The sequence below is a fragment of the Actinia tenebrosa genome, unplaced genomic scaffold, assembly GCF_029948245.1.
Source record: "Actinia tenebrosa isolate PJP-AT-01 unplaced genomic scaffold, QUT_ActTen_1.0 PGA_scaffold17__23_contigs__length_9995812, whole genome shotgun sequence".
NCBI lineage: Eukaryota > Metazoa > Cnidaria > Anthozoa > Actiniaria > Actiniidae > Actinia > Actinia tenebrosa.
In genome coordinates this window covers 1,764,400-1,784,369 of record NW_028292577.1, presented here as the reverse complement: position 1 = coordinate 1,784,369, position 19,970 = coordinate 1,764,400, and the positions used below count along the sequence as shown (strand labels likewise).

Genomic DNA, 19,970 nt, shown 5'->3' with positions numbered 1-19,970 from the left:
ACTTCTGATCCTTTGCCAACAAGCTTCCCCAAAAATGGAATAAAAAAATAAAAAATACGCAGACGGAGATTTCGGTACGATATTCAAATTTTATTTACATCAACAATTTTTGTACATAATTTATTTTTGAGTAATGGCTCAATTATTATTTTCGTTGAAGACTAGCTTGTTAATTGTAATTTTCGGAGTTTTTATGAATTTGAAAAAAAACTTAATTTAAAAATTATCGTAAGTAGTTGTACACAGGATTCCCAACTCAAGCCAACTCAGTTTGAGCACGGGTTGATTTGGATCCAATACTTTTTTAAAACTTGTAGTTCTCTGTCGTCTGTTGAGTTGATAAAGTTTTTTTTGTATTGTTCACGTGACTAACCACGTGATATTAACATCAAGTGACCTCCCTTTCCCTCCCTGCTCGAGGTAATTTTTTTTCCTTAGTCATATATCTTTTCTTGAGTTTTTATCCTACAACGATATCAAAAGCCCTTTTTACCTTTATACTGACCTTTCGAGCTACGTGCAATATTTACAAAAATAATTTTGATTTGTGCGTTGTATTTATCCATTAAGTAAATCATTGGTCGTCCGTCAAACTGTTCGTGACTCTTCCAATTTTATTTCTATCCCTGAGCAGCCATGATCATGTTTGCGACCTCAACAGCACTGTTGCTCTGCAGGAATGACACGTGATCGCCTTCAACCCATGTGATCGATACATTCCCTTCACAGATTTTACCGACTCCAAAGTCCTCTCCTAGTGATTTGCCCATTTCATCTGTGGTCTTGGCGCGAATAAGACTAACATTCCCATGATACTTTGCTGTCGATTTGTACTGTTCACCCATGCGCAGTAAGTCCAAGAAAAAGGTCAAGTACACCAATAGGTCTTGCTTGTTGATAGAGCTGTTCACCTTAGCGATGGCATCAACAGTGATAACCAGCTGTTCCTGAACAGTTGCCAACGACTGTATAGCCTTCATTAGTTTAATCTTGTCGACTTTCGCGTAGTGCCCTGCCATGATACACAGAGCTTCAGCTACTGCCTCTGGCTTCCAGGAATCCTCTTCTACCGTCAGTCGTTTGCGGTGCCACATGGTGTGAGCAGCCACGTACTCCTGTGAGCCATCCATCAGGACAAGACTCTCCACTTCTTTCGTCTTCTCTAACTGTATGGACATCTCCAAAGCTACGCATGCGCCAAAGGAGTACCCTGATAGGCGGTAGGGACCACGTGGTACAACCTCTCTGATCTTGTTGATGTAGAATGCAGCTAAATCTTGAATTGAATTTTTGGGTGCGTCCATTGAGTACTGCAGGCCAAACACAGGGCAGGTCAACGCGGCTGCCAATGTTTTGAGAGGTTCTACGGATCCATTTATGTTATGCACCACGAACAAAGGCTTGTGGCCGTTATTAATGTCATTCAGCTTAAGGAGAGTTTGCTTAGTGAAGTGTGGTATCACTTGGGTACCAATAACTTTGTTGATTTTTTCATTACCTTGCTTGACTTCTTGTTGGGGTTCGTTGTCTGTTTTAGAGGTACCTTCTTTAGCAAGATCGCGCAGGGAATTAACGGTCAGTAAGCGCACTTCTTTCATGGCCAGTTGAATATCGTAGTCTCGTTCCAGAGTCTGACGTACTTCTACGCCCATCAATGAATCAAGACCTGAAGTAAAATAAACCAAAGAAAACTTAATAATGCGATGCAGACTTGCATACAATTGTATATTAGCTCATGCATGTATTGATCTGGTAGATAAACAAATCGTGAAACAAACGGAATCCGTGCGAAAAAGAAAACTGCCTTTTGCTATTGGGATATTAATCATGACAGCATCAGTTACAGTATCGTTTTGCTGATGATGGAATTCTAATAATTTTGAAAAGGTTTCAAGGTTATGTTCGTACCCACTTATTAATAAAACTCATTCTTCCCCTATGCGCGCTGTGAAGGCGGAGATACGCAAAATGGATATACACAAATATAATGCAAGTATTTTTCAAAGAGGGAAACGAAAAGCATGCCTACAAACAATACGCTGACTAACCAACTAACTTACCGAGATCAGGCAGTGTTGTATCAGGGTTGATCGTCTCAACATCATTAACTCCCATAATCCTTGCTATAGCACTAACAAGATCACCACCAGAGCTCTTGCTTCCTTTGGACGTTTGTTTGGCAGCAAGGACGAAGCTTGACATCACTGGGTGAGCCTGCGACAAGAACCGGTCCAGCACCGACAGGCAGTTGCTCATGCGCTGAGGTAGTGTTCCGCCAATTACTGTTTCATTTGTGCCACCCATTGTCTCCTGAAACGATTAAACATCAATAAATAAATACAATCTGCTTATATCTTGCCAGGAATCAAGGGATTTTATAATTCCAGATATCTTAAGTAATTATTACTTGTTTACACCAAGATTATTGGACGTAGGAAGTTTCTAACTGAAAATCTCGTAATTTACATGTCATATGTGAGTAGAGTTCCTTATTGGTTCTCTCCTGTGTTTCGAGTTTCGGTTTTTTTTTGGTGTCTCAGGCTTTACTCCCTCCACAAAAATCTACTACTAAATTCCAATTCGCTCTGTCGTCGAGTGCTTTAATCATCAAGCTTTGGCCCGGGTGACTGTGTGGTTACTCTCTGTATGTTAAATGTAAAAATAAATCACATTACGTTACATTAGTACTTTTAACTTTAACGTACCTGAATGAGACCCACGTCTCCAATTGCACCCCACTGAATCGCCAGCCCAGGAAGACCATCATGAGCACGTTTTTCACAGACGCGCTCCATACCAGAATTAGCAAAACCATAGTTGGCTTGGCCAGCGTTTCCCCGACCGCTCGAAACTGAAGAGAATACGACAAACCAGTGCAAGTCCTTGGCAATGCCTTCCTGGCGGGTAAGGTTGTCCAGGAAGATAGTACCATTGTACTTGGGCCTGCAGACTTCCTGGAATGTGGCTGGTGTTTGGTTCTCGAATAAGCCGTCTCTAAGTACAACTGCAAGATGGAATACTCCTCCCAGTGGACCGAGTGCTTGGGCTTCTTCAATGATGGCTGAAGCACCTTCTTTTGTTCCAACATCGTTGGTTGATATTTGTACTCGGACACCTTTTTCTTTCCATCCGTTAACGCGGCGAGCCTGATAACCAGTTCGGATACCTTATATAGGAAAAAATACGGTTCATTTACAGCTCTTAATTCAGGAATATATTTTCTAAGTGTTTTTCTATTAATCATAAGAAAAACGTAGTCAAAAACCTACCTCTTCGACTAGTGAGGACCAAGTTTCGCGCGCCTCTCTCGACTAACCAATGAGCGAGCTCTAAACCAAAGCCTCCCAGTCCACCAGTGATGACGTAGCTCTTCTTAGGATCACACATACTTCGAGCATGCGCAATAAGTTTGACTACTGAGCTGGATTCGTGTTCAGGTTTCACTTGAATGACGACTTTTCCGATGTGTTTGCCTTGAGCCATGAAGCGGAATGCTTCTTCGATTTCGTCGCGATCAAAAAGGGAAGTTTTGAGTGGACGAACCGCGCCTGAGAAAAAGATAGAATATACAAACATTCACTACGAATAGATAACCAACAAACACACACACAAAGAAAGAAAAGACTGAGAAAGTAGGAAAGCAAAGGAAGGAAGGAAAGAATAACAAATGAAAAAAAGAAAATATAAGGTATGAAAAAAGGAAGGAAGGAAGGAAAAAAGGTTAAAAAAGTGAGAGAAAATGAAATAAAAATAATGTCAAATTTGGGTAGAAACATTTTTTTGAGGTTGTTTCAAGCGGAAAAAGAATCTCTACTCGTAAAAAACAACCTAAAATACCTGATGCAATTCCGGCAGTAACAAGATCAGACACCTCTTTCCATTCCGGATTATCCTCCTCGAAAATGGCATCCAGGAGAATACCATGGAAGGAGACGTTCTTGAGGAAGAGAGCCATACCAAGAGGGGTGTTGTTAGACAAGTCGTACTTGCCAATTTCCAGGAAGCGGCCATGACGGGCCAGGCAGCGTAGACTTGCTTGAAGTTTTTCTTCGGCGAGGGAGTTGAGGACCAGGTCAACACCACGGCCGTTTGTTCCATGCATTACCTAAAGAAGATAAAAAAGGGAATGAAGTTTTAGCTCTTATAAAGAGTTTGAGACACTAAGACTAGATTATCGAGCAATAACCGACCGACCGACCGACAGACGGACACTTACCATAGATTCGAACGACAAGTCTCGAGAATTTCCAATATTTTCTTCCTTAAGATTGGGGAACGTGGCCAACAAATACTCTCTCTTTTCCTTGCTGCCTACAGTAGTGTACACTTCACATCCCATGCTAAGACATATAGAGATAGCAGCCTGACCAACTCCTCCTGAACCAGAATGAATAAGCACCGACTGGCCTGGACGAAGATTCCCACGTACAATCAATGCGTAGTAAGCGGTGGAGTACACCACAGGTACTGTAGCTGCGTCCAACAGGCTCCAGGTGTTAGGTACCTCCCAGGTGAATCTTTGATCTGCCAAGACAGTTGTTGCCAGCGCTTGTGCTGGAAGCAACCCCATGATGCGTTTGCCGCTCTGGTTCCTCCCTGAGAATTCCATGCCAAGAATACAGTCTTGTTGAGCGAGGTCTCCTGGGAGCGCGTCAGGAGGAAGCTTTCCAGTTGCTAACATGATGTCACGGAAGTTCAACGAGGCATAGTTGACGGAGCAGAGCTCTCTGTCGCCTTCCTTGCCGGGCGCGTACTTCAGATGGGATGCAATCCATCGGAGGGAAGACAAGTCACCACGAGTCAAGACATTAACATAAGCATGCTCAGTCTCTTCGCTGGTCGTTCCTTCACCTCCCATGGGCAAGTGACGGTAACATCCAAGTTTTCCGTGGTTATATACATTCATTACTAAATCTAGCTTACGGAGTTCCTCAAACCTCTTCATTAGGTCCTCTCCGCTGCTTGAACCGTCAAAAAGGCAGCGAATTCTTTCCCCACAGGGCTCCTGACGAAGACAGTTTGTCATCCCGACGATTCCTGAATGCGAAGGACCACGAGCTCGTAGCCAGATTGTAGAACCATCGCCAGTGTTGAACTTACTGTGAAGATCAGGCACCCAGGCAAATGAATCGTCGATATCAATCACTACTGGTTCCTTATCAATGGTTTCTCGGAGGAGTCGATACAAAATAAGGCTGGAATTACCCAGGGTTTGCTTTATCGAAGCTAATCCAAAGCCTGCTACTTCCATCAAGCTTTGTAGTTTATTCCTTGCTTCAGGAGAAGATTCGTGAACAAGGAGAAATCCTTGAGGACACAGCATCGACTTTATATTACCTATGACTTGGGACATACTTTCAGCATTCTGAGAGAAATTTGAAGCTATGACCAAATCAACTTTTCCCATGCTTCCTGGTGGCTTGTTCGCGGTGTTCCACACACACATCTCCACGCCTTTCTCGGTTGCAGATTCCTCAATCTTTGACAGAAGATCTTGGGTCTTGTCAGTCGCTGTGTAGTTCAGATGCATCAATGGATGAAGACTAACCAGTGGTACAACATGGGAATATACTTGACTTTCCACTGCGCTGAGTTCGCATATGCTAAGGTTCGTTGTATTGGTGTTTTCGATAACGACGTCCAACATAACCTTGAGCATTGGTCCATGGCCCAAGACATCGTGAAATTCAATGTCTTTGTCTGGAGTGGTTGTGGCGGACGGGTCGTCGATGTATGGGACGAAGGTGAACTCTTCGAGAACAGCTGTTTGACCATCTTGTCGTTTTGGGGCAACAGAAGCGTGAAGACCTTGAATGAAAATAAATGCAAGTATCAATATCCAGCCAATTTACTTTAGTGGATTTTGTGTGTTCGTAATTCACGTGATCTATTCCTACATTTGTACCGCAATTTCATTGTCAGATTTTAAGAAAGCCATTGTATTGGTTGGCATCAAGCAGCTGAATTAATCTAATTCAACCTCCTAACGCACTTTTTTCTGCAAAGAAATATATGCCACCGTTTTCATGTACTTCACTTACAATTCTTTACAAAAATTTCAAAAAAATCCACATCAAACAGGTCGGACGTCTGTTGAGGTTTGTTCTGACGTCTGTCTATACTAACAGTAGTATGTAGACCTTCACATCAAGTCGTATCAAGCTTGCAATGACTTGTGAATGTATACACTCTTAGTCTTAAGCACATGTTGGCAGTACGTATATCTCAGCCTACCTAGTCATTTCCACTCCTCCTGCAACGACCATGTCCATCCTTGGATCAACTTTGACCTCGCAAGAGCCACTCTTGATCATATCCAGGTGTATGGACGGGTCAATCCTTAGAGATCGAATACGTGTTGGCAATCTAAGACCACGACCAGGTAACCTCAGGACAGACACTTGAAGCATGGTGTCCAGGAATGATATCCAGTGACCATTCCAAAGGAGCTCTCCTTTCGTTCCTGGAATCCAAGATATGAAAATTAACTTCAAGATAAAGTCGTGGAATGGAAAGTTCTCTTTTAATCCACCTCAGTTGAATTTTTCATGTGACAAAGGTACTCAATTCAAATTACTAAGTACTGTGATACTATTAAGTAGACACCCTTATTTTTTTAAACGGAGCGGACAGCTAATTGCACGTTCCCAGAGTTCTCCCATATTTAGCTGTAAATAGAAGTGCCACTATATACATTTCTTACCTGTGCTGTTGGCTCCCTTAATGCCCTGGAAAGTCGGTCCATAATCATATCCACGCAATCTTAATTCTTTATATATACACTCTGACGTCAAGTGGACTTCTTCAACCAAGTGTGGCGCTTCCTTGAAGTTCTTACTTAACACGGGTAGGTCAGGGATGTGAATCTTTCCAGTGACAGACAAGTTGTCTCCTTCAGAGACATCGAACTTGTTAGAGGCGGGCATCAGATGGACAGTGAGAGTGACAGTGCCTGTTTTAGGAAGGATCGTGGCACGATGAATGTGGACGTCCTCGAATGTAACAGGCATGTGCTCTGGAAGAAGACCAACGCTCTTGGCTAGTGCTCGCCATGCTAGGACTAGATAGCCTGTGGCAGGGAATAGGATCCTACCATCTATGCAATGACCTTCCAGGTAGTTGTCTTTTGAGGAAGACGACAAGTCGATGACGAACTGACAGGAGTTCGTACCTCCGCCTCCACTGCTCGAGGTAAATTGCTCTGACGATGGGACGTCCCATTCTTGAGAATGGTCCCATCCCACGTGGGGCGCGATAGAAGCTGTGGAAAGAGGAACCGGTAGGTGCCTTTCACAGGTCAAAGAAGTAGGGTTAATATTTATACCCTGCATGTAAATCTTCCCAAGGTTGGAAAGAAAGAACTCGACGTTATCCTTGTGGTTTCGCTTCATCAGTGGAATACTCAAGGCGTCGTTGCTAAGGGATCTTTTTAGTATGGCTTGCAGCAGACAGTGAGGTGCTATTTCTATCACAATAGCATTGTCTGGGATTTTCTTCAGAGCTTCTTGAAACAGAACAGGACTAACTAGATTATTCACGTGATATTCAGCGGACGAGTACTGCGAAAGCTCACTGCTCCATTTTTCTTCTGGTATAGACGTACTAAGCCATCTTGAAGACCTCTTCTTCGGGACGATGAATTTTTCAAGGCAAGCTTTCAATATTGGTGCAATGGAAGCCATGTAGTTAGAATGGAAGGCAACGCCGGACGTGTTGACTTCCTTGGCAAAGATTCCCTCGTCCTTCAGTTCTTGCACGAACTTGGCCATGATGTTGGCTTCACCTGAGATGGTGACCGTGTCTTCAGCGTTATGGCACGCAGGGACCACCCCTGGGGGACATCTATGCTTCACCTCCTCCCATGTGAGACCTACGGCAGCCATAGCACCTGGTGGAAGGTTGGCTTCTGATACACATCGACCTGGATGCAAAGAACAACAGAAACAAATTATACCATCTGCACATCGTGATTGGTACTAGCTAACTGGCTTGCATAGCCACACACGGATTTTGCAATTGGCTAGGAAATACAAAAATTGCCGTTGTCATAGTTTTATAGAGTACGTGATGAAATCGCGTTATATCTCTGCTCGTGAATGGATCAGTCGGCAATAAACCAGCGCGCTGGTATGCGATTGATTCTTGTGCCTGTAACAGTTTTCTACACTCTGAGCTCATTTTAATCTTTTATATACAACACAAATTTTGACATCTGATGATTTTAAGCACGCCGTACCTTTTAATAAGATATGCTATGATTGCTCAGAGCTCAGAAATAATAAAAAAAGATTTAATATTTAGTAGACTTTTGCAAAGTAGTCCGCTGCCTTCTGTGTATCTATACTGGCGCGCGGCGGAGTCGACGACTTCGTCAGTCTCTCGCTCGCTGGACTCGAATAAAAAAATACTCTTGCGGGAAACAAAAAAAGGTCGACTTGGGACAGTCGAAATATTTACCTCTCCAGTAGGCAGCTTTTAGAACTTCTTCTGCCGTAAAACTCCCATCAGCGTAAGCACAACCAAGTTCTCCCACACTGTGACCAATGATACCATCTGGCTCAAGACCTGACGACGGAACAACAAGACGTAAAAATAGGCCGATTAACATTTGGGGTCTTAGGCTGTCAAGATCTCCCAATGGTGCCTAGATATGGGAGCAACAATCGTAATCTTTCTATTAGGTTAAGTATCCCTTTTGGCCCTCTTCAACTGGGAATACCTTCTTTACCCTTCGATTGCACGTTACGTCATCGCGGCATCTCGTGGGAGCGTTGGTGTCATTTAACAATAAATTTCTCATATAGTTTCCATTGTTAACGGCACCAAAATGGCCGCCATGCATTTCTTAGTCTTTTGACTCTCTTGGGAATGCTAGTTGCAACCCATCAATTTGTGCCTCCTTACCCTAGGGCTCCTCATCTCTCAACAGAAATAGCAGATGTCATTACTAGGATATATCAATTCCCTCTTACCTAAAGCCTTGAGGCAGTCGATCAAAGCTATTTGAATAGCAGCAAGACCAACAAACGAGTTGATGGTGTTCTCGTACATATCCTCGTTGGTATCCTCAATCATCTTCTCCAGATCAAACCCATATTCTTTAAGATACTTGGACGAACTACACACCGATTGCTTGAACAAAGGTATCTTCATCATCTTTTGTCCCATTCCTTTCCATTGTGTTCCCATCCCTGAGCACACAAACCACACGGGTCGTCCACCATTTTTGACTTTAGCCACCTCCTGTACCTTGCCTTCACATCCAACAACTGTGTACCCACGATATAGGAACGAGTTGGTAGAAGTAGCAGATATTTCCCCGAGAAGAGACAATAACCCTTCGTTATCCTGGTTCTTATTGGCTAATTCAATAAGTTTATTGACAGCTTCTTCGTTGCGGCCAGAAATTGGGACACAGACTTGGTGTTTGTCTTGGAGCGGCTGGCTTTGTGGGATATTAGGAGATCTGAGTATCACGTGGACGTTGGAACCACCAAAACCAAAGGAGTTGATTCCAACAAGGCCTCCCTCCCATTCAGTTGGCTCCGTGACGACCTGTGTAACAAACAAACAAACAAATTCAAACAAATGAGTATTTTTGAGCATAATGCGTGACAATCAAAGCGTGACTGGTATTCATATATTTCCATATTTAAGGTAAGATGCAAACTGGCAACTGTAATAACCTTATCATGCGGCGGGGACGCATTTTCTCTCTTCAAACACTCCTTGAACTTTTAATTTTTAAAAAATGTTTCTTAATTTATATAACGATTGTGAAATATTGCTATCAAACTGTTGTAAGGCAGAAAAATGCATGAGAAATTTCACTTCCCAAAGGAAAAACAATCTATTGATTTGTCCCACTGCAAAACGTTCTTTTGAGAATAGATCTGGATTCGTACCTTGAGCCTTCCATCAATCAAGGCAGGGATGTCAGGATTTGGCTTCTTGTAATGCAGATTAGGAGGCAGAACACCATGTTGCATAGCAAGAAGGACCTTTGTGACCCCAGCCAGGCCAGAGGCAGGTTCTGGGTGACCCATATTGGACTTGACCGATCCGATCAATAAAGGGGAGTCCGCGGGACGGCCTTTACAAAACACGTCTGTGATTGCATTGGCTTCTTCGGGATCTCCTGCCTTTGTTCCTGTGCCGTGTGCCTCGACATATGCAACATCTGCGGGGTTGATCTTGGCTTCTGAGTATACCTGTTGTAGGAGCTCCTTCTGGATGGCTCCACTTGGGTAGGTAACACCTGCAATAGTGTATAGAAACGTTGATTTAGAAGTAAAATATACAGATAATATATAGATGTCAACATGAGATAATGAACTCCTGTGTCCACTGTCCCCTCCCTCCTTAGAAAACAGCTCCCTCTAAAAAAAGCAAGTATTGTCAAGCTAAGCATCCGTGTGCATCGAAGTATAGCACATCCGCTTTCGAAAATGAGAGCTACAAATGATAGATCGATCTATTTATAAATTGCACAGAATTTTGTACCATTCAATTTCAGACCACGTGTCAGTGTCGTCCATTTGAGTATTTGTGTTTTATATTCAAATTTAAAGTTGTAAAACATCCATTACACCCATACTCATCTGTACTGGTTTAGCTTTGGGCTATCGATTTTTTTTAGATTTGGATGAGCGCGCTTCCAACCATAGAAATGTTTATTCAACAAGAAAATGCGCTTTGGTTCCCATACTCAATCTTGTGGCCAAGTCTAAATTTTCTATAATTTTTTTCAGCGGCTTCGGCTTTTTAATGTTGTTGTTGTTGTTGTTTGTTTTTTTTGCGACTTCACGAAATTCTTAATTCATCTCGGGTATTCTAGGGGTCAATAAAATAGTGCGATAGTTGGATGGTGTTGAGACCTTGCTAGTCAAATGGACTAAAGCCAAAACCCCCTAAGCAGAACGTACGCGCACTGCTAAACATCAGACGCGCTAACACCGGGAGGCATAATGGAAAACTGAAACAATTGATCACCAATTGAAAAGAAAAATTAAAGAATTCGAATGTCATATTATTTTCTTCTTCGAAAAATTTTCTGTAGCGAAAATCACGAGCGTCTTGATTGGATTACACGGAGCCGGAAATACGTCACCATGCGCACTATCCCCATAGTCTATCTCAAGAGATCGTCCTGTATCCTTGGTGAAAGTAGTTTGGAGAAATAACGATAAAAATCGGAGGTGATGGGCGAAAGGAATTATCTTTTATTATTCGACGTGATACTAGTGACAATGACGCACGTACATGAAAGAGTCTTGAATCTCCCACTGGTTTTAGTGAATACACTCGCCAAACAGTCCAGAAATAGAGTGATAATTTGTACACGTATCAAGGAAATTTCGTTCTACAATTACGATTAAGTAAACGAGAGCAAGGAAGAAATGGAAGAAATAACAGCACTGTATGACCGATATAAACGTTCTGTGTGATATTTAATACAGGCTAAAAGACCTTGCGAGCTTATGAGTGTAAAAAGAATCGTTTGCCAAGATCAAAAATACCAACGTAAAATATAAACACATAAAAGAAAACCTTATGTAAAATAGATAAAATGTGTATCATAGAGAACGAGAAATGCAAGAAAGAAGGAAAGAAAGAAAGAATTAAAGAAAATGAGGAAGAAAGAAAGAAAAAGTATAAGCAAAAAAATGAAAGAAAGAACGAAAAAAAAAAGGAACGAAAAAAAAAGGAAAGAACGAAAAAAAGGAAGAATAAAAAGACGTGTAGTATTTGTATCTAAAGATGACAAACTAAACAATTAATACCCACCTTGATTCTTGTATCCATCAGAATTGTTCTTAGAATTAACCACATGAGCATAGATTCTCTTGGCAACAGGCCTCTTTACCAGGTATATTGCTACAGCACCTTCAGACCTACAATAACCATTACCACTCTCGTCAAAAGACTTACAGGCACCATCAGGTGAAAGCATGTTCAGTTTGAGGAAATCTAGCGAGGTGTTGGGCTTCAGAGTCAGGCTAACACCTCCAACTATGGCAGCATCACAAGCACCAGACTTAATTGCTTGTGCAGCACAGTCCAATGCCAATAGAGATGACGAACATGCTGTGTCTATGGCAAAACTAGGACCCTTGAAATCAAAGGCAAATGATACCCGATTAGCAAACATGGCTCGACAGCAACCAGTCATGCCATAACCAACAATTTCTTCTGTGTTGGAGCTGAATGCTTCGGCAGCTTCCGATGCACTTGTCCCAATGAAGACACCAGTTCTCGAGTTACGCACAGTTTGTGGGTCAACACCAGCGTCGACGAGGGATTCATATGTTAATTCCAGTAAAATACGCAGTTGTGGGTCCATTTTATGTGCTTGCTTTGCATGGACACCAAAGAAAGTAGCATCAAAATGTTTCAAGTCCTTTAGTTTTCCATGTCGTCTTGGTAATCCATGGAGTCCAGGTTTCCATCGTCGACCATCTTCGGTGACCATGTCCTCTTTATTCATCAAATGGGACCAAAATTCTTCAGCATTATCAGACTCTGGTAGACGACAGGCAAGACCTGATATGACAATATCTTCTGGATTATTGCTAACCATGGCTGTACTTGTTTGGGTTATCTGCTATTTGTGCTACTTGTACTAGATGTGCTCTGTAATTTGAAAAAAAAAAAAACCACAAGATTTTATTATCATTGCAGCCATGATTAAAAATGATTCACAATGTTCTTTTTCAATTTGGGTATCTGGAATAAAATTACTCAAGTTTGGTACACTAAGGTATCTTCTTACACATGTTTGGTAAAAAAAGAAATAATACTCAAGAGAATAACATGATTAGTAATTTCCAATATATCAATTATCCATACCCCTCTCCCTCCTCCCCACCCTGCCAGAGGAATTTGGAATTTCTGAGGGGTAGGGGGGTCAGAGGAAGAACAAAATTACAGAGTTTGTATGGATGAAATTTGAATTGGGTCTTTCAAAAAATTTCTCCATGGCAAGGGGGGGGGGAGAGGGTGGAATGGATAATTTTTGAAACTACATAAATTCTGAATCATAAAACATAATTAAGGAAGGATTTAATAAAGGTTTTTTACAGATCCACAGAAAGTTTGGCTTGAAGATAAAATTCTCATCAAAACAATTAACAAGCAAAATTTTATCAAGACAAGATTATTATTATCAACGACACAGTTGGTTTAGAATACACACCCACTATTCTCATTGTGTTCATTGTCAATGCTAGCCATCATTATTCTTCTAATTTATTGAACATAAACCACAGAAAAGATGGCTGGCTTTGATGGCAAAATCCAGTGCCTCCCATCGGAAAACAAAACAAAAAAAAAGAAAGAAAAGAAAATAGAGCTTTTGCACACAACGACACACAAATGCATATAAAAAGGTGTTTGACAAAGGCTATGAATATAACAAGAGACATACATGAAGTCTCCAAAAACGTTTTTTTTAGTTGTGTTAATTAGTATGCCAAAAAGATACCTTGTTTTAGATAGGTTATTGACGTAAGAGATAAATCGATTTTAAAGTTGACTAAAAGCATCTTGACAAACCTAAAAAGCTATTTTAGAGAATATTCATAGGGAATCAAATTGTTGGTGTAAAAATAAAAGCAATTACATCAACCTTTAAATGCGATTCTAAATTAAGGCATATATATTACTAAGAGAGTGGAAGTCGTTTGTAGCTGAGACATCTACTTAATCTTCACTTTGTGTACATTGTGATTTTGGCATTTTCGCTGAGAGCTAATGACATATCTAGTATGCACAGAACAATTAAAAAATTTATATTTTATCGAAATTATGACGATAAAATTGATATAATGCTAGAATGATACCTGGAAATCTTGGAAATTCTAAAACTTAATGATTTTGCACTCATGCGGCGAATATTAAACTACAAAGGAATCGATTGACCTAAGGCATAATGTTAAGTCGAAAGTTTTTAGTATTGCAGATATTATGTAAAAACCAGTTAGATTTCAAAACATGTTATTTATTTAAGAGATCCAATCTCTTGAAATTAAAAAAGTATACGAAAGTCTAAAGTTTTACAGTAGAAGGGTTTCTAGAAGGTTTCTATTTATAGTAACAGATTGTACAAGAAAACAACATGGTATACAGCGTTTAATTATGCAAGATACATACGGTTCTTTTTCGATTGCTTTGCTTATCTTGCAGAGGAACTTGACCACTTTTTCCTTGAAGAGTAGCTAGAGTAATAAATAATAGCAGCTCACATACGAGTAAAACATCTGCTAGGAACTTCTTGGTTCGAGTCGAATCAGGTACTAGCCCTGCACGGCTCGTGCGACTAGATTTACGACGTTTCATAGTTTGCAAACCCGCAAATTAAATCCAAATACCACAAAAAATTGACGATTCCAAAATATCTTTTTTTCGTTGTTCAGTGGAAATTCATCCCATTTTCCCCTCAGTACATCAATAAGCTATCCATGTAATCTTGAACTTCGCGATAAGCTTTTCTGACAAGTTGCTTTACTTTGGCTTCTTCACTTCTTTCCAGTCTCGCGTTTAAGAGAAAAAAAAAGATTTAACTTTTTATATTTCGAAAGTGTTTAAAAGGTTTACTTAAAACCGAATCGAGAAAACGAAGACAATGCTTTTTAGCACTGGTTGCTTTGCAGTAGGTTCTTATCAAATGTATCTTTTGTCGACGGAAATAAAGAGACCCCATTGACGTCATCGTAAACAAGGGGATTGATAAATAGCGCCATCAAAGCATGTAGAAGTTCCTTACTAACAAAAACCGCACTAATATTTTATTACCTTCGGGTCAAAAACAATATCACAACTCTAAAAATATAAATTCCTTTTAGCTGTTGCTAAATTGATTTATCTATTGAGCTAAAAGAGAATGATATAGCTGCTTAATAGTTTGTTCACGAGCCAAGCACGTGTATCCGACTAATGGCCTGACTTTTGCAACGTGACAGGTTGTGACAGATGGATAGCCAATCAGAAGGAAGGTAATAGAGTATTTCGTAAGATCAGAGCAAGAGTTGTGGACCAAGCCATTGAAAATACATATTAACCCTTACATGTACAGTTTTGTACCGAAATCAAATCAAAATTCTTTTTCCCAAGAAAAAAAGTTCCTTATCAATAGTATGCAATAATAAAAATGAAAAAAGAAAAAAAAAAAAAGATTAAAAAAACCGACAGAAAAATGAGGTACGTATTTCATAATCAAAGACTTTGAGGGGTGGCCGTTCAAGTTAAAATAAGCTATAGATTTTAATGATTATCTAGAATTATCAAAACACCACTGACCTTTATTATGTTTTAGAAGAGAGCGAGATGCTTATTCTCGATTTACAAGTTAGAAAAACAATATTATACCAAATATTTATTTGGGCGAGCACATTCAAGTGCTCGGAGACAGTTGACAATGGCAAGCAACGAAAAAAAAGCTTGGCTATCTATACCCTGGTCCCCAGAGGCCCGACGATATTTCTCGAAGTATATTTTCGTCGAGCCTCTGGGACCAGGGTAGGCTATCTAAAAAAGTGAGTTATTAAGGATTTTCTTTTCACAATTCTTGGATCTCATTGCAGTTAGGATGAAAAAAATAGGGCAAACTGCGCCTAGAAAGCAAAAACTAGGATGAACCCATTTTGACAATCGAAGATCTAAGTACGTCCGCACAGAATAGCCAAAAGAAATAACTACTTTGTTTTTCTCAAGTAAATAAAGAAACTCTGCGATACAGGCTTAAAATGATAATAAAAGAACAGCTCATAATCGGGGTGAGTTAGAAATGATTTGTTGGAGCAGAGCTAGAGCTCAAAGTATTGTAGTATTGTTGACTCCGAGAAAACCCCTCCACATCTACAATGCCCGCTTTTCTGCAACAACAATATAGAAGTAAAAGTAGATCATACCTTTTCTCGTAGAGAGATGAAGGATATCAACACGTTTTGGTCAGAAACCTCTGTGGTAACAGATCATTTGGAAATGGCAAATATTTCAGTGAAATGACGAGTGGTTTGAACGCAAGGCTTAATTTATTGGAAACCCGAAGCCATGTGAGTAGTTTACAACTGATGACACACCTCCAGACACACCATTCCGTGGGGTGACAACCAACCAATCACGAGCGTGTATTTCACAAAGGACAGATGGGTGAGCACGTGCTCGTATAGGATATACGATCCATCTGATCACGTGCGTATATGGTTTTCCCAGTCGTGATCAGGAGCTGTATGGGTTGTCGCAATAACTCAAGAATGTATAATTGTTTTGGCTGATTAATTCAAGCGATAGTCTTAGGAAAAAGTCACGAGCTTAAAATCTAGACAATACACTGTAATTTTCGATGCGGGGATCAATCTACACAAGCTTTTTTTGTTTTTTAAACACATTTCTTATGGCCGCTCTTTGATGATCAGAAAGCCTAGCCTCGTATTCAGACGTTGCGATCTAACAACTTGATATAAACTGCTATAGTTTAAAATGTTTGTTCAATTGTTAATTAAAAGAATTGCATAAGAGATCGAGTTTTCCAGACAATAGAAACGAATCGCACGTACCAATAGCACTGATATTCAAATGCTCACGAACGAAAATTTCAGCCATTACGAATAGGGTGGTTATAATTCTCAAAAATATGGGTGGGGCTGAAAAATTGGAGGTCAGTAGATGGCTTGTATGTTCCCTTAAAATTCGTTTTTTGTGCTGTTTTCGTAAAATATATTAGGTTAGGTAGGTGCTACGTGCGAGCATTGTTACTGTTAACAAATCCTTGCCCTTCCAGGGAGGGCTTGACCCCCTCTTCATTGATGATTGATTTCTGGAAAAGCTATGAAAATTTCAGTGCTCTTGCAGTTCTTTCATGAAAATTTTTTTATAATTTATAAGTAATTCGATAAACATTTCTCACTAGGTTTTCTTATTTGGGATTTTGTGAAGGTCTGATGCTACTAATTCAGTGTCTTGCTTTTCATGTCCATCAATAAGTTTAATCATTAAAATCCAGGTTATGTTTGCAAAGACATTTTTCCAGACAATACTTATCTAAGATTATATATCAGATTTCTTTATTTCTTGTTGGCTGTCCAGAAATTTCTAAAATGTTCTTCTTTTCTGGCCATTTAACATTTTTTAGGACATATCTATTAGTTTTTCTTTTACTTTTGAAATGATAAAGCATGATCCCAATACTTACAAATGACAAATGTCTGTATGATTATAGGTCTGTGACAAGCTGGTACTCCTCCCTCGCCCCTAAATGTGACTGACTATAAGCTACTGTTGTTCAAACTATTTTTTTCAATCTGGACTGTAACCTGCAAGTACAATGTATTTCTGGTATTAAAGACTGTTAGCCAAAACTATTCAATGACACTACTTGTTCTTACACGTAAGTCTGCGTGAAGCATTTTGTCTTGGGTGGCATCAGTGGGAGATCATTTCACTTCATCCATGTCGTACCCTGTTGTGATTTCAAAAATCATGAATTCATTACCCAAAAAGTTTGAATAAAAATCCTTTCATTAATTGATTTGTTCCTTCAAGCATATTTTTCTTGGAAAAAAAATCCAATCTCCAGATGGGATCCCCTCCCCCCCTCCCAAGAAAAACATGCTTGAAAAACAGAAATCAAATTTTTAATAACTATCCAAGCAGCAAATACATCTTAACACTTAAATCTTATTCCTTTTTAAATATCTTAATGGCCTTTTTTGATTGTCTTTAATTGCCCTTTAGAGTCATATTTTTATGCAGTAGTAATTAATAAAGATATATTATAGAAAATATAGTTTTACAAAATTCTTATGTAATACAGAGCCTGAGGGCTAAGTTAACTGGAAAGTTTTCTAGTTAACCCCCAGTCTTTTTGTTTCTAAATCATAGCAGGTCAAGAAAGTAGTGGATTTGGTGAGAATATTCATGCCTAAACTTTTTTGGTTGCCCCTGAAACTCTGGTGCTCATTTGGAGTTTTAAAACACAGAGGACTAAAAGTCTACCATTTGTAATGTGTTACCCTCTCCTAAAAAATTACTTTACCTGTTAAACTCTTTAGTGTCTCTCTTTTTTAAGCTAGGATCCAATCCATAAAATCATAACCAAAGACTAATTACGAAGGTGATCAAAAAAGTAAATATAGTGCATATTTATGGTATCCTACAAAAAAGTACCAAGTGGAAAATATTACTAAGTTATATTGTACTTATGATGTTTGCATTCTAGAATGTACCTATAAATTTATTTCGAATTAGGAGGAATGCAAACTATATCTTCCAAGGTAAGAGAGAACTTCACCATACTGTCATCATTTTCGTTCTTTAAATCTAAAAGCTCTTGCTTCAAAAGTTCATCCTTTTCAGATAACTCTTGAATTACTCTAGCTACAGCTGATTGTTCATGGATGGTAGTCTCTTTACTTTGATGCTTTTTCTTTAGTCGTAGAATTGGGGTAATTAACATAAGTGGGCCTTGTAAAGAAGTAAGCTGTGTTGTAAATGTGGTAAGTGATTTTGTCCTCATAGCTGTAAAATTGGGGTTTTCATTGACATCATTTTCTATGGTATTCAATTCAGCAAGAACTTCTTGGTCCAGACAAGAAAGCACGTCAAGAAACTCTTCATGCATTTCCTTGGAATCCTCAACAGCATTTCTATATCTTTTCCATTTTGTTGAGACATCCATATGTAAATTTTCCTGCTTCTGCAAAAGCCTTGAAAATTCTACTTGCTGGGTTTTAATACCCTGTATATCTTTGCTAGGCTTGTAGTCTACATTACTAACCATCCAGGATTCTTGGATTTCATCCTCTTCTGAGTCTTCATTCCTTTTATTTTGCATCAAGGGTACTTTCCATCCATTTCCAAAATGATGACTCCTTGTCCATTAAAAAGATTAAACTTTTTAAATAAATGTTTTCATGTTCAAGTCTTTCTTGATGTCTAATTAATTCTTTTTCATGGTACAAAAGATAGACATCAATGGCTGACAGATGGCTACTTGAAGATGGGGACTTTAGAGGAAATGGAAGAGTCGCTTTATGAATCCTATTTAAAACACAAGAATATTCATTTTTTGCTGCCAAAAGACTTCTAAATGCTGCATTTATTTTTCCCTTTATTAATATAATTTCTTCAATTAGACGAAGTAGCCTTTCGTTTTCATTGGTAACTCTAGAATGGCTTGTCGAAAAAAGTGCATTTTCTGTGAGTGATACTCCAGCGCAACATGACTTCTTAAAAGGCAAATCTTCAGATATTATCCTCTTAACTCGAGTAGCAAATTTCTTTATGAGGTTTTCTTTAGCCATTAACCATCCAATGGCAAGCAATATTTCTCGACTACCGTTTAATTTTTCCATGTTCTCTGGAAGTGCAAAAAATGACCTCACTCTGTAACCTATAGAATACATTCCATGCTTACAATAGCGTACCAACCCCGGCAATTCCTCTGAAGTATTTCCATGTTCTCTATTAAAATCCACTATTATACCATCTTTCAGTCATTTCAAGCCAAAGAATTAAATTCTTCAAAGTGAACCACATAGGTTTTGTTGTGTCTTGGTTGTCAAACTTCGCCTGGCGGAAAGTCTCAGCAGTTATTTCTGCTATGCCATTGTATTTGAGTACAACACAGAGACTCTCTATCGTCTCACGTATTTGTGTCATTTGGAGCCTTACAGATAAAAATCCATACACTCTTTTATAAATTTCTTTCACGAAGATAAAAACCTACAACTTTTTGAAATTTCCGCCATCTTGGAATTTGAAGACTCTCTAAGGCTCTTGGGAAGGGATCGTCTTTATGGTGAGCTCGTTCTTTACTACTAAAATGAGTCCCAAATCAGCTGTTTTATTTTATCGTTTCAAGACTTATATTTCTTAACTTTTAATAGCACTAAACAATAACCTGATTTAACTTCTTTAGTAATTTTAGCAACAATTTTATTTTGGTCATTTGGGCGAAAGGAAAAGTGAAG

The 19,970-nt window shown here is 39.4% G+C and overlaps 1 protein-coding gene and 1 pseudogene across 2 annotated transcripts; both read right to left on the bottom strand.

Moving 5' to 3' along the window:
• Positions 1 to 69: 69 nt before the first annotated feature.
• Positions 70 to 14,755, bottom strand: LOC116299530 (fatty acid synthase). Its single transcript, XM_089031615.1, has 13 exons — positions 14,152 to 14,755; positions 11,788 to 12,633; positions 9,906 to 10,258; positions 8,973 to 9,555; positions 8,458 to 8,565; positions 6,704 to 7,921; positions 6,239 to 6,463; positions 4,217 to 5,811; positions 3,838 to 4,105; positions 3,270 to 3,548; positions 2,706 to 3,166; positions 2,061 to 2,310; positions 70 to 1,666 (listed from the first exon to the last, which is right to left on the bottom strand). The coding sequence occupies exons 2-13, from the start codon at positions 12,578 to 12,580 to the stop codon at positions 621 to 623; spliced, it is 7,179 nt and encodes a 2,392-aa protein (XP_088887741.1). The 5' UTR covers positions 12,581 to 12,633; positions 14,152 to 14,755; the 3' UTR covers positions 70 to 620.
• Positions 14,756 to 16,900: 2,145 nt separating this feature from the next.
• Positions 16,901 to 19,748, bottom strand: LOC116299531 (uncharacterized; annotated as a pseudogene). The gene is made up of 3 exons (XR_016120103.1): positions 19,727 to 19,748; positions 17,385 to 19,486; positions 16,901 to 17,312 (listed from the first exon to the last, which is right to left on the bottom strand). The product of XR_016120103.1 is annotated as an uncharacterized LOC116299531 (transcript).
• Positions 19,749 to 19,970: the final 222 nt, after the last annotated feature.

Coding starts and splice junctions, on each gene's coding strand:
- LOC116299530 (XM_089031615.1), bottom strand. CDS start 12,580: ATGGTTAGCAATAATCCAGAAGATATTGTCATATCAGGTCTTGCCTGT. Junction 10,259..11,787: donor TGATGGATACAAGAATCAAG/GTGGGTATTAAT, acceptor ACACTATTGCAG/GTGTTACCTACCCAAGTGGA. Junction 9,556..9,905: donor TGATTGATGGAAGGCTCAAG/GTACGAATCCAG, acceptor TTTGTTACACAG/GTCGTCACGGAGCCAACTGA.